The 13,389-nt window shown below is 36.9% G+C and overlaps 3 protein-coding genes across 7 annotated transcripts; 2 read left to right on the top strand and 1 right to left on the bottom strand.

Annotated features, from left to right (window-relative positions):
* Positions 1-80: 80 nt before the first annotated feature.
* On the bottom strand, positions 81-3,411 carry LOC105839329 (DNA-binding protein Ets97D). The gene is made up of 6 exons (XM_012685568.3): positions 3,204-3,411; positions 2,798-3,098; positions 2,372-2,522; positions 2,224-2,300; positions 1,637-1,871; positions 81-1,413 (listed from the first exon to the last, which is right to left on the bottom strand). Exons 1-6 carry the CDS (start codon positions 3,233-3,235, stop codon positions 905-907), a joined length of 1,305 nt encoding a protein of 434 aa, XP_012541022.2. The 5' UTR covers positions 3,236-3,411; the 3' UTR covers positions 81-904.
* A 738-nt stretch (positions 3,412-4,149) lies between these two features.
* Positions 4,150-8,602, top strand: LOC105839328 (polyadenylate-binding protein-interacting protein 1). Of its 5 annotated transcripts, none has more exons than XM_012685564.3 (10): positions 4,151-4,521; positions 4,705-4,766; positions 4,843-4,990; positions 5,070-5,239; positions 5,306-5,449; positions 5,589-5,789; positions 6,151-6,278; positions 6,354-6,579; positions 6,655-7,052; positions 7,635-8,602. In XM_012685564.3, exons 3-10 carry the CDS (start codon positions 4,846-4,848, stop codon positions 7,720-7,722), a joined length of 1,500 nt encoding a protein of 499 aa, XP_012541018.1. In that variant the 5' UTR covers positions 4,151-4,521; positions 4,705-4,766; positions 4,843-4,845; the 3' UTR covers positions 7,723-8,602. The 5 variants fall into 5 exon arrangements, with proteins under 5 accessions (XP_012541019.1, XP_012541021.1, XP_012541018.1 ...); XM_012685563.3 differs by having other exon boundaries at positions 4,652-4,766; XM_012685565.3 differs by lacking the exon at positions 4,705-4,766 and having other exon boundaries at positions 4,150-4,521.
* A 134-nt stretch (positions 8,603-8,736) lies between these two features.
* LOC105839330 (neurogenic locus notch homolog protein 1) lies at positions 8,737-13,172 on the top strand. Its single transcript, XM_012685569.3, has 7 exons — positions 8,737-9,639; positions 10,601-10,795; positions 10,896-11,024; positions 11,177-11,350; positions 11,688-11,941; positions 12,080-12,302; positions 12,439-13,172. Exons 2-7 carry the CDS (start codon positions 10,696-10,698, stop codon positions 12,801-12,803), a joined length of 1,245 nt encoding a protein of 414 aa, XP_012541023.1. The 5' UTR covers positions 8,737-9,639; positions 10,601-10,695; the 3' UTR covers positions 12,804-13,172.
* Positions 13,173-13,389: the final 217 nt, after the last annotated feature.

Below are 13,389 nucleotides of genomic sequence, written 5' to 3'. Positions count from 1 at the left end.
GTTTAAGTTCAATTTTATCTTTTCAAAATGAAATGAGGAATAATATTCTGTATATGACAAAATTATGAAAAAAAAGACAATTTTTCACATGAACTGTAGTTTATTCCAAAACTTTAAGATTACAATATCGTTTTCATGGTTTTTATTAAAGCGCATTTCATAAAATAGTATACTTTGTTCAATGGTCTTAGAATTTTACATATTAACATTTACCTATATAATATAATAAAAAAATATATTGATATAGAGATTAAACATATTTAAACTTTGCGTTATCTGTTTTTCTCTTATATAGAAGCTCCTTAAAATCGATGAGGCGCGATATTTAACAATGAAAACTATATAATACATTACTTTTAGTTCTTGACCATAGCCACAATTAACTCTTGAATATTTGATTCTTTTATACAAAAACAAAAAGAAATGTATACAATACTATTTGTTCGTAAATCCATTCTGATACGTAAATGCTTCATAATAGTTTGTATGTACATAATTTTCAAGTTGTTTTAATATTACATTATAATTCACGCATACTTGTATGATCTAATGAATACCTGTAATTTACCGAAAATTTATTATTATATCAGTATCAGTAAATGTTTTTTGTTTTGTAAAAAATATTACTTGAAAAATTAATTGCTGAACTCATTTAGAAAAAAATATGCAAAGAAATTTGTAATGAATAAAGAAATAACGCGGCAATGATAAAAGAATAAAAGTGATTATATCTTAACGAAATACTATAATGTACTATTGGTAACATGTTAGACAAAAGACTGATTGTAATGTATTATTAGTAAATAATTATGTTAATTAAAAGTAATAATGTGACGCTTACAATAAAACCTATTTTATTATTAATAAAATGTGGTTTTATCATCAAAAAAATGTGATTTTATCATCATAAATATCGCCTTCCATCATCAACAAGTTTACTCAACTCCGCTGCTGAATAGCCTAACAACTCCTTCAAGTTGCATACGAATTTGTAGACAAATCGTTTACCGTGAACTTTAGAGATCATGTCGCCGTCGTAATAATATCGAAGTGCCCGGCTCAGCTTCTCGTAGTTCATCGACGGCTTATTTTTGCGAGCGCCCCACAATTTTGCTACTACCTCCGGCTGATTAAGCTTGAACTCTCCCTCAGTTCCCACCCACTGAATCTTACTTCTGTGCTCCCTGTCCGTTAACAGTTCTAACAAAAACTGCCACAGCTGTATCTGTCCGCTGTTAACTGCCCGACTAGAACCGGCTATTGCCAGTGGATCGACATTTTCCAGTGGCATGTTAACTACACGCGACTGTTGATTTACCGTCCTCGGTTTGGTTACTTTCTGACTTCGAGCTTTAATGGACTTTTCTGTAACATCTTCATTAGGCGAATCCGGTGGATCCTTTTGTACAACGGCTGAAAGCAAACGGTAATAATTAAATAAGCGAAATAAAACATAAAAGCAACTTGGAATTAGCATCGAATTACTTTTACCAATAAGCTTATTCTGTAACTTTTAATGACTGTTGATATCGTTATATTGTCGTTGCGCACATGACAAAAAAGTTGCGCGACAATATAAAGATATCAACACTGTCGTTAAGAGTTACAGAATAGGCCTACTGGATTATAAACGTACCAACGAATCTGCATTTCCTAAGAAGTTCAAAATGCGTCCAAAACACGTCTCCTGGATCGAGAGGCACTTTTGCATGGAATTCCTCCATCGTAAGGTTACACAGCTGCGCGCCAGTTATATTCCAATCGGCTAAACGTAACGACACTATGTTGAATTGTCTAACAGCCCATTGCAGCCAATGTTTCACGTGCGCTTCTGACCAGTCTCTTGGATCATTTGGTATTTTCAATCGCTCCTTTTTTCCCCCAAAAAATTCATATATGCATTTTAAATAATTTATACAAAATGTTCCATTTTACGTAGTTGTAACTTCAGGGATAAATTCAGTAAAGGCAATTAAAAAGATACAAACTGCTATCTCATTTTTAAATCATGAATATATACATTTTTTAAATAGATGAAGCTATTCCCACATGAAGCAAAACGTTTTGTGGGAATAAATCAGATTCGTGTTTCTTTTAAAAGAAACTGATTTACCAGATAAAATGCTAATCGCATAAGGTGTATACGCGCTTCACAAATAAAAATTAAATTACAATTACAACACTACATGATTTTTACGTAAAATAAATTAGCGTTTTAATTACCTGATCTTTTTTATAGAGCGGATCTATCATCCATTTTATGACGTTTCGTTTATTTTCCTGAACAGGAGGCACTGGTGCTATGCCATAACAAAAACAATTATCTATCAGTAAAACCATTCTGATTTTTGGAAATGTATTTCATACATACAATTATTCTCCACAACTTCAAAGAAATCATCCGCTGGCTTAAGAACGTCTACTATATTGATACGTTTCTGCATCGGCTTTATTTGTACATTGATCTGAACAAGCCCTTCCCCTTGAACGCACTGATCAACCAGATTTTTGTGACTTTCCAACTATTAAGAACAAATGTGAAAACTTGTAAATTCCAGATTTATTCCAATAAATTAAGTTGAGATATATAAAAACTTTGTCATTTTAATGTAGAAATATCAAAAATGTTTTTTTAATGTTAAAATAATAATAACATTAGCTTTCTATCTGGGTTCTCTTAAAAATCATTACATCTCAACATTTTGATTATTAAAATTTTCATTTCTAAAAATAATTTTAGGAAGTTAATAATTACGTCATAGGAAGTCTAGGACATTCTGTACATCTCATCGCTTACCACCTGTGCGTTTTGTAACCAAAACGAGTAATTCTTTAAATCTATGGTGAGCCTGTCCTCCAGGAGGCTCCTCAACGTGGACAAGGGCTCCCTGATGTCCATATGCTGTATCAGCACGCCCTCGTTGCCGTACTCGCCGTTCAGGGAGCCGTCCAGCGCGAAGCTAGGCTCAACCTCCAGATCAGAACTGTCCTGCTGCAGCTGCGCCATGATATCATCCTCGGAAGTCGCAAACATCGTGTCCGGTTCCATCTTTATCTGCCGTATCATAGCGTAGTCGGAGTCGTCATCGGTGTCGAAGCTGAGCGAGAAACAGAGCGAGATAAATACCTCGGGATATCAGGTACAAACCAACGGATTAGGTTATACCTAAATAGTCACTTAAAGGATTAGCTTTCTCATTAACCTTTTGTCAGAATTTTTCCGATGATTTTCCATATCAGTCGACCACGTGGGCGACTTGCAATGTCCGAGCAAAGAGTATTTCTAGCCTCCCTTAAACGACAAACGGTCGTTTGCGTCAGCAACAACACTTCTCGAATCGAATGCAGTCGAATCCGTACGTATATATCGTACAACACCTGCGAGAAAAGAAAGAATCACGGCATAAAGAACGAGACAAGACACTCGAGATATTTGTCCGATCGAAGTGCCATGGTGCCATTCGCAACGAGGCGCGCATTTGTGAACGAAGGAACGAGATGAGGAATCCCATTGGAGAGCGTTCCGCACGCTTCCAACTTGCGAAACGCTCGTGATTGGTTCTGCTTTCATTTCGCGTTACGCTATTCCGCTGTATGGGGATCCAGCCTAATCTGTTTGAAATTCCAAGAATTTCTATATCTTATGATAATATTGTTTTATTAATATTTGTTGGCGAAAAGTTTTTCAGAATCCGATAATGTCTAAATTCTTCAGTTATTTCTCACCTCCGCAACACAAACATTTTTATCATAAATTCATAAAATTTATTTTTAGAAAATACATATTAAGAATTTTATAGAAATTTTTGTAGTGATTTTGGAATAATACAAAAATCACTCTCTCTTTTACAATATACCAAATATATATATACAACGATATATCGATATATATCGATATATATATATTTTGTGTATTAAAAAATATTTTTTGTATACAAAGGTGATTGAACAAATATATTCAAAAGATTTTAATTTTATTTCATGTAAACATTTTAAAAGTAATTCATAAATATTTCGTACTGCCCCTCGTTCGAATTCACAGAACTTGTCCACACGTGAAATACGCAACGCGCAACGTGAACTGTAGATTTTTAGTTACATTTCGAAATGCGCTTGCGGACCATGGAATTTTTACAGTGTAGATGCGACACGCCTGCGATCGTCTTCTTTGGTTTACACGCCTTTGATCTACGCGTAATTTCGTGCTTGATTTCGAGGAATTCGAGTTTCGGCTCTCACGGCCAAGTCCATGCATTTTATCCATCGATTTATCTCGTTTCTCGTCGTTGATTGCTCGATATTGTAAAAGCGACAGCGACGTGAAAAGCGATGCGACGCTGCGCGAAATACGTAGCCGATGGGGCTCACGTTTGCGATGTTTGTATGTAACCGGACCCCGATGAATTCCTTGGACTCTCTCACCGGTTGTTGGAAGTGACAGACAGAATTTGAAATTGCGCTATCTGCTCGCGACTCGACGAGGATCCTCGACCGATCTGTGTTGAACCAAACATCCTAAAGGTATTGGGTATTTCGTTCGTCGTTGCGCCGAACGCAGTCGGGTTTGTTGCGATAATCGCGATTCCGATGTGTAACTTTCGAAACGAGGAGCTGCGGTATCGTTTCGACTTGTCTTCATTATCTTTTTAAGAAACAGAAGACTCGATAAGTGTGCCACTGATGTAACGCGAAACATTGCCGCAGGTGGATTCAACCAATTCGTAGTTCACTCACCTAAATTATAAACTGTAAAATAGAATACAAAAGTATGTTTAATAAGAAAAGCTGTCAAATATGAAACTAGTTTGCTAGATCTAATTTTCTCCTTGACCTTTTGTGCAGAAAATGGATTTTTCCGGAGGTGACAAGGAGACTGGCAGAGATGAGAAGATTGTTAGACAAGGCATAGGACGTGGACAAAGAGTTTGGTTACAAGGCGATAGTGGGGGACTCAGGCGACCACACAGTGCATCAACTGCTAGTCAATCCAGTAAGTTAGCACTATTATAGCTGCAATAAAATTGCAAATTTGTTGGTTATTAAAAATGAAACTGTTCATTTAAACACAGAATCCGACTCATCGACAAATTCGACTGCAATGACGACACAATATAATCAGGAGGAGAAAAAATCTATTCTGTCACCACAGGCAGCAGAGTTTGTTCCAAGATTTATGCAGTCACAAGCGTCACAGTCTTCTACGATGGAACCTAAATATGTATATTTACCTTCTGTTTCTGTAAGTGATTTCTAATTTTGATTGGTTGACATTTGACTATTTTGATTTTTAATAATTTATCAATAGCAACCAGCCCACCAATATACAAAGTCTGTACAAGACAGACTTAGACTAGCTCGTGAAGTACCACCAAATGTGTCTGTACCTTCACTGGCAGAGAAAAGTTGGCTTAAGGACGCTATGGACCAATGCAACATACAAGATTCGCACGTAAGAATTACAATAATTACAGATACGCTGAGGATGATGTGAATAATAGTAAGATAAAAACCTGTGATTTCTCTTTATTTTATAAGCTACATTATTTTACATTTATTATTTGTCAATAATATTTGTGATTATATGGAAGGAGGAGAACGAAAAGAGGCATCAGAATGAAAAGGAAGAAGCTTACAATTTGGAGACTTACGAATATCTTGTCAACATTATCAAAATTTTAATTATGAATCCTGCAGACTTCACCGATTTAATTCCACCATTTATGGACAAGCTTAGATCGAACGGAAACATGCGTTGTCTGCAGTTAGTTATAACAACCATAATCGAATGGGTATAGTTTTTCTTTTAAATGTGAATATATACTCGTGTAGACTACTACAACTTTGGGCTTGTTTTATTCACAAGCAATTTTCAATGAAGTAAATGGCCCAGTTATCGACAATGTCCTAAATACTTAAAAAATCAGATCTTAAATATGCTTTTGTTTGCAATGAGAAAATTGAAATGATACTTTTAATGAAATGTGTTAAAACAATAATTAGGTTCTTTAAGAAATTAAAAATATACAATTATATAATAATATAATTTATATATTATAAAAAATATTTAAAAGATCAGATTTCTGTTATTAGGGACTATCAGTAATTAGGCCATTTATTAATTATTTTACTATTTTTATATCTTATTTTCAGTCTATAGCAGAAAGTAATTTCCGATATAGCGGAGCCCGTTTCTGTAAATATTTCGATACCAGCTTAGATGAATCCAAAGGACTATACGTGTTTTCTAAACAGCTATTCAGGGACTTGTTGTGTTCCCAGTAAGTTCAAGATTACAATACATAATTAAAATAGGATTTGATTTATGTATACATTGCGGCAATATTTTTTGTTAGGTGTAAATGGGAAATTGGATTACTCGAATCTGAATGGCTTAATAAACCAGAAGAGGAACGGGACCAATGGAAGTGCAATGGACTGATATTGTTTCTAGCAGAGTTGGTCGCTCAGATGGATGAAGTTTACGCTTTTAGTTTAGGAGAACTCTTGGTATCGTTTATTACTATGGTGCTGCAAAGACCGGCGTCGAGTTCAGTCAAATATATATGCCAAGCACTTAAAGTAAGTCTCAGATAATAGAGATAATAGACTTATCATTTTTATATGTGTATTTTAATATGTATATTTAATGTATAGTTGGCAGGCCATGTATTAGAGAAGGACAAAAGCAGGAGTAAAGACATGGAGAACATGATGCGGGCTCTAACGGAACTTGTAAATAACGGGCAAGTCGATACCCATGTAGGAAATATGGTAAACAGCGTGCACGAACTACGGAAAAATTGGGGAAGGAGCATGTCCAATTATGATACATGTGGATCAAGCAATATATTGTTTAATGAGATGCAGCGACAGCCCGATCAATTAGGCGCATCTAATTATAATTCAGCCAGAATGGACGCATTGAAGATACAACATCCAATGTCACAGAAAATGCAACTGAACCAGCCAGTGATGTATGGTCCTGATGGCGAGATTCTATCTGCGGAGGAAAGTGAATTTCTTGAGCTGCACGCGAAAACGGATGATCAAGGGTAACGTTATAACTTCATATTTTTAAGATAGATAATATAGGTATACCTCTATTTATGACGAATTATGTTCTGAACTTTGATCGTAAGTCGAATAACAACAATACAGAATTAAGTACGCCAAATTATTGCTATCATATACATATCATTTAAATCGATATGTTATTAGTATTATTTTATATAAATAAAATATTTATATAAAATATAATTATTTTATTGCTAAAAACGATTTTATAGTTCTCTATTTAGGAAATAATTAAAAAATTTTTTAAAGACTATTATTCTTATAATCTGATATAATATTATAAAATTAAAATTAGCTTAAATACAAATAATTCTCAACAAATGACTGGAAAATAATACCATTTTTTAAATAATAACTCTTGATATAATATTATATAAATTAAATTATTATTTTGATTGCACTAATGCTTAATCAGTTTTATCTAGTCTACCAGTTCATTTTTAATCATAAATCTGAAAATCAAAGTAGTCGTAAGTATAGGGATATCTGTAGAAACGTAATTTTATAAAAAAAATTTTATTTAAGAGATTATTGTATACTAATATTATGCAATGGTACAGGACGTCCGAAGAAGAACCTGATGATAATTACGACGATGAAATTGCGACTGCTTATGAAGAATTCTTAAGAGAATCAAAGTGCAACTAAAATTCGAGATAAAACGAATATATAATCTCGCATAAACAGAATTGTACTCGAACATCTCATTATAAATACATCTTGTTTTATGATCTTTGAACTGATATAGATTGAATTCAAGTAGACGATGTTAAATATCAGTAATCTCCTCATCACGAAAGTTAGGACAAAGTCGTTGTATATGACATGTCAATCTATGAAACAGAAATGCACGAATAATTAATAAAGATCCGCCATGTACATAAATACGCAACACTGATATGTGTATGTAGTCTACAGAGTGGTTCACTTTGAAACTGAATACTTGAATAAATCCATTCCATTGGACATAAAAAAAGAATATTAAGGTCGAAACTTACGTAATCGAAAAAGACAAATGCAATATAGAAGCAATTCTTTCTCAAAATCTATTTTTCTGTAAGACGGGAAGGATCGGTGTCTTTCGGTCGGCGATAGCCACAGGAAGAAGAAGAAATGGAACAAATTTCAGGGATATAGAGACAATGGATCTTCATTCAACTGTCTTCGTAGTTTTGTTCTTGACTGAATTTATTGAGCGTGCTATTCATATCATCTGTACAATATATCTTCAGAGTTTGGAAAGGCATATTTCCTTTTCCTTTATATGTATTTCTCGGCTGATACATAAAATTATTTTTCCATTTACACATTTACACATTAAAACGGATATATTAAAAACGGCTGAAACTTGAATCACATGTTTGCACGTATTTTCAAATCTAAAGTTTTATTCGAGTGTTCTATTTCTGGACAACTCTGTATATAGGTATATCTGTTCCGTATCCAAATATATGTGTATTTTGCATTTATTTAAAGTTATATGTGTATTTGTATGAGATTTCCTAAATATATGACACGAATTTTATATTATTAACGTGTTGTACATTTGAAGAGCTCTCGTAATGCTCTAATTTGTCAACTCCAATCCAAATTCTCAACTACCGCAGAATGCTTTTTTATAAAATACGTGTATATTTCATAAATAGAATTAGTCTCTCGTTTACGATTCGCAAAAATGTTTATAAATCGATTTTCGGAATAAAATTGCCGAATCGACGTTGATAAATACCGAGCAAACGATTTTCGACGAAAACCCATAAAAATGCGAGCAAATATTCCTCGCCTCGAGATTGCGACATTGAGTCGTGCATGTTCCATTCACGGAAATGACAATAAAACGGGAGTGCGCGGTCACACGAGCCATATAATACTGGTGCATTACCATATTTTTGCATGTACATTTCTACTCTTTTTTTTTATTTCCTTCACATTTTTGTTCTAGATTAGCATATTACGTGGATTTAAAGGAGCGCGATCGAGGGAGAGAGGAAGCTGCGCGAAAACGGTGATCTGTAGCGGTGATTTGAAACCGATACCGGATTTATACTCTCAACTGCGCTGCGGCAACGGTGATCGAGTGCGCCGCGCGTCTGCGAAGATCCATTTTTGGCGCGAAAGGGTTTCCTCGTCGCGGAACCTCCGCGTGCGAAACTGCAGCGGCGGTGAATTACTCATACCCGTTTTAACCGACTGTATTGTTACTGCACGCGAATATGGAATATCATTATAGTCAGATTGAACTGGATAATTACGTGCGTGCTCTGATCGCGCTTTGCCGCGCGCGCTCAACTTCATCGCGGGAAATCCGCGTCGCGCGCACGTAATCGCTCATCAATTACGAAAAAAAAGAAGCGAAAAAACGCGGAATTAAACGCGATATAAATACGTAGGCGAAATTTATCGAACACCTTGAGGAATAATCAGGGCCGTGCGTGGGCGAAGTTCGAAGGGGGGACCGAAGGTCGCGGATGGTGGGGCTGTGGGATCGTCCTCGCGTAATCCACGCGATCGCAGGTGATCGGTTAGTCTTCCTCGCGCCGATCGAGCATTAAGTTGCAAGCAGAGGTAGGCATTATTCGAATAAATTCTTGTCCGGTTATTCGGGTGAAGCCTCATCCATTATTCATCATTCGCACTATTCACTACTCGCGTTACTTACGTCACTTTGTCGTTATTTTGTCACGCTCATTACCTGTTCCTCAATATTTCTTCATTCAAAAAATAAATGTTTAATTTTAAGATATTAAAATAAAAATACTAAAATTTTTTAAATTAAAAATTAAAAAAAGAACAAGGTTTTAAAGTTTTGCCAATGCAAATTAATTTTGATATTGATTTAACTTATACTTTATTTTTTCTACTTCTGAGATTTACATTGATGGAAATGGCTGAACATTAATTCAACTTTAAGGGGATGTGAACCTGTCCTGTTTTACCGATTATTTTGATTATTTCCAATTCATTAATCTTTTAATTGTATTTATAGAATTAAAAATCCTCCACAATCAAAGTACAGACGGTAATATAATGCACACGTAAGAATTTTGTATAAAAAAGTTTTAATTTCATTTACAAATTAAATTTTGTTTTCTATATAAAATTCTTACGTGCGCGTTATGTTATCGTTTGTACTTTGATTGTGGAGAAGGATTTTAATTCTGTAAATACAATTAAAAGATTAATAACTTAAAAATAATCAAAATAATCGTTAAAACAGGACAGGTTCAGCATCTCCTTAAAGGTTTCAGTGTTTTAAAACTAAAACATTTTTAAATATTATATTTTAAAAACAGATAAAACATCTTAAAGTTAACATTTCCTTTTTTCTATGTTATTTGTATTATATGTGAATGTTTACAATTGGAATTTCGAAGCAAAAATGCTCGTCAATTATTATCCAAATCGGCTTTTCTAATTAAAGTAATAAGGATTGTCTTTAATCCAACTCTTGCGGAAAAAGCGAAGATATTTTATTTAACGCTTTATAAAAGAAAAGTCTTTTCTTTCAACTTGAAAATTTGTACAGAGTTTGATTCGTCGCGGGAGTAACGTTCTCTCCCCGCTCGTCACAATCTCATCGCTTTTTCGGATAGATACGAGTTGGAGAAATACAGTGGCAAGATGCAGTATTCGCGAGCCGCAGCCTTGCTCCTGCCTCTCTTCGTCGCGGTGGTGAACGGCAGCCACTACGTCCAATACGTTCAGTCGCGAGTACTTGCGAGTAAGTTTCTCGTGCCGTCTCCTTCCGTTTTATTATTTTATTACGCAAAACCGAAGCCGCGCGTCTCGCTGAATCATCTGACGACCCTCGTCTTCCACAGGCAGTTGCGACAGCTACACGTGCGGCGTCAACGCGAGATGTACGATGAGCGAGGGACGGCCCGTGTGCTCCTGCCTGAATTTACATATGGGAGACCCGCTCGCGCGGTGCGTGCGGGTCGAGTGTCTAAGTGAGTAAGGCAAACCGCGAACATTATGTAATTCCTGGAAAAGGTAAAACTCTTGTTAATTAAGTCGCGGAATTATACCAGCGGCTTTTTAAGTTTCCAGCATAAATAATCGATACACGCTACACTTAGCTCATCTCTGTTTACTGTTTCAGTCAACGAGGACTGCCCGTACAACAGGGTGTGCACGAACAACAAGTGCGTTGATCCCTGCGTAGGTCTGTGCGGGTCGAATGCCAATTGCCTGACCAGAACTCACATACCGACCTGCGAGTGTATACCAGGATACGTCGGAGATCCGTTTTCGCGCTGTCAAGTCGCCGACCCCCGTACGTAGGTCCTCCGTCATTCAATTCTAAGTAACGTAAACGTCTAAAAGAACATTACAAAGATATTTAAACGTTTTCATAATGTTTTAAACTTCTGGTCTTCGTTTCTAACTATCCTTCACCTTTGTTTAACATGTAGATAATGATACAAGTTTTCTTAATCTTCAAAAGGCTTACCCTTTGGAGAACTGTGACTGGATCATTCTTGGAACTTAAACATCCGTTGGATTCAGCCATTGCGATTGATACATATAATTATAAATATAATATATATAATTTTAAGCTCTCATCATCTTTCAAATAATGTAAGTTATTATCGGAGATATTTGATGTACAGAAGCCGCCTGTAAGCCAAGCCCGTGCGGGCAGAACACCCAGTGCGAGGTGATCAACCAGGTTCCAGTCTGCACGTGCCTGCCGGGTTACAGAGGCTCACCCCTGACCGGATGTCGGCACGAGTGCGAGAGCGACAGCGAGTGTCCTCCGCACCTCGCGTGCTCGTCGTCGTACAGGTGCGAGAGCCCGTGCAAGTGCGGCCAGAACGCCGAGTGCGAGGTCATCAATCATCAGGCGAGGTGCAGCTGTCCGAAAGTAAATAACGCCTCCGCTTTATCCATACATAGAGAAGAATTACAGTTTAATGAGATATAAATCTGACTAAGCGCCTCGATGACGAAACGAAGCTGATGTGTGTGGGATCGTTTCAATTCGCTTTTTTTTCCCCCCTAGTCTTGGAACGGAAACCCGTTCATCGTATGCCGACCGGAGTGCACCGCCCACTCCGAATGTCCCCCGAACAAGCCCGCCTGTCTCTATCAGAAATGCGTGAATCCCTGCGACGGCGTGTGCGGCGTGAATGCCGACTGCAATCTACGTGGGATCACTCCCGTTTGCAGTTGTCCGAAACACATGACCGGTAATCCTTTCGTCAGCTGCAGACTGTTTGAGCCGCGTAAGTAATCAGTATAATGATCGTTATTTTTTTCAGTTAATTACCAGTTAATTTTACCAGGAAAAATCCAGGAGGAAAAGAAAAAATAGAGGAGAGGGGGAAAATAGCGATCTCAAAATCGCGCTTCTATTTTCAGGCGATCTCTGCGAACCGAATCCCTGCGGTGCCAATGCCATTTGCACGCCGGGTCACGACAGCACCGGGAAGGAGAGGCCGGTGTGCACGTGTCCTACCGGCTACATCGGTAACGCCCTGACGAGCTGCCAGCGCGGAGAGTGCTTCACCGACAGTGAATGTCCCGACAATCGGGCGTGTATCGATTTCACGTGTACGAACCCGTGTACCGGCCGCGAGTGCGGTCCGAATGCCACATGCACGCCCCGACGTCACATCGCAGTCTGCACGTGCCCGGAGGGGACCAGAGGCGACGCCCTGTACACCTGTAATCCGATCGAGAGTAAATCGGTGTACAATTACGGCCGCGCCTACCGTTACGGCTAGTCAAACGCAAAACGACATCACCGATTCCACGTTCGAAATACTCAACGTTTTAATAACGCGTTTTAATTTTTATTCCAATTCGGGCATACTTTTGCGAAAGAACCAGGAAATATGAAAACAAATTTAACCGCCTATTCCTTACGCAGGTCGTGTAACAGAGTTAATATATATATATGTATGTTTCATAACGCTACGCTGATAATATGTCTTCCAATTCGTGTTCACCGTAGGATCTCATGCAAAGTGTTCTGTATGTTTTTATAAAGTGCAGTTATAAACTGCGACTGGTCGCGCGAATCTATTTTCAATCTGCAATAAAATTGGAGGCATAACGACTTATGCAGCATTAAAATTTATATACAACAAAAATTTATATGAGACAAACTTTTTCCCCGCCTGTTTCAGTTTCATTACAAACATCATTCTGCTATGTATTCATAATAGAGAAAAAAATGTTGAAAAATGTTACCGAACAAAGATCTAAAAAACACATTGTTTGGTTAAACAATAATTTTTATTGAATAATTTAACATTATTTATATCTCGTAGGGAGTGCAAGTCCATAGTTATAAAACTAGTTGAGAAA

Source organism: Monomorium pharaonis, chromosome 11 (genome assembly GCF_013373865.1).
Source record: "Monomorium pharaonis isolate MP-MQ-018 chromosome 11, ASM1337386v2, whole genome shotgun sequence".
Classification (NCBI taxonomy): domain Eukaryota; kingdom Metazoa; phylum Arthropoda; class Insecta; order Hymenoptera; family Formicidae; genus Monomorium; species Monomorium pharaonis.
The sequence above is the reverse complement of the archived record's forward strand: the minus strand, read 5'-3'. Positions and strand labels throughout refer to the sequence as shown.

Excerpts from the sequence above, each read along its gene's own strand:
- LOC105839329 (XM_012685568.3), bottom strand. The coding sequence starts at position 3,235 with ATGGAAAATCATCGGAAAAATTCTGACAAAAG. Across the intron at positions 3,099-3,203 it reads CGGAAAAATTCTGACAAAAG|CTTCGACACCGATGACGACT; the intron begins GTTAATGAGAAA and ends TTTCTCGCTCAG. Across the intron at positions 2,523-2,797 it reads GGTTACAAAACGCACAGGTG|TTGGAAAGTCACAAAAATCT; the intron begins GTAAGCGATGAG and ends TGTTCTTAATAG.
- LOC105839328 (XM_012685565.3), top strand. The coding sequence starts at position 4,846 with ATGGATTTTTCCGGAGGTGACAAGGAGACTGGCAGAGATGAGAAGATT. Across the intron at positions 5,790-6,150 it reads TAACAACCATAATCGAATGG|TCTATAGCAGAAAGTAATTT; the intron begins GTATAGTTTTTC and ends TCTTATTTTCAG. Across the intron at positions 7,053-7,634 it reads GCGAAAACGGATGATCAAGG|GACGTCCGAAGAAGAACCTG; the intron begins GTAACGTTATAA and ends GCAATGGTACAG.
- LOC105839330 (XM_012685569.3), top strand. The coding sequence starts at position 10,696 with ATGCAGTATTCGCGAGCCGCAGCCTTGCTCCTGCCTCTCTTCGTCGCG. Across the intron at positions 10,796-10,895 it reads TCAGTCGCGAGTACTTGCGA|GCAGTTGCGACAGCTACACG; the intron begins GTAAGTTTCTCG and ends CGTCTTCCACAG. Across the intron at positions 11,942-12,079 it reads CGAGGTGCAGCTGTCCGAAA|TCTTGGAACGGAAACCCGTT; the intron begins GTAAATAACGCC and ends TTTCCCCCCTAG.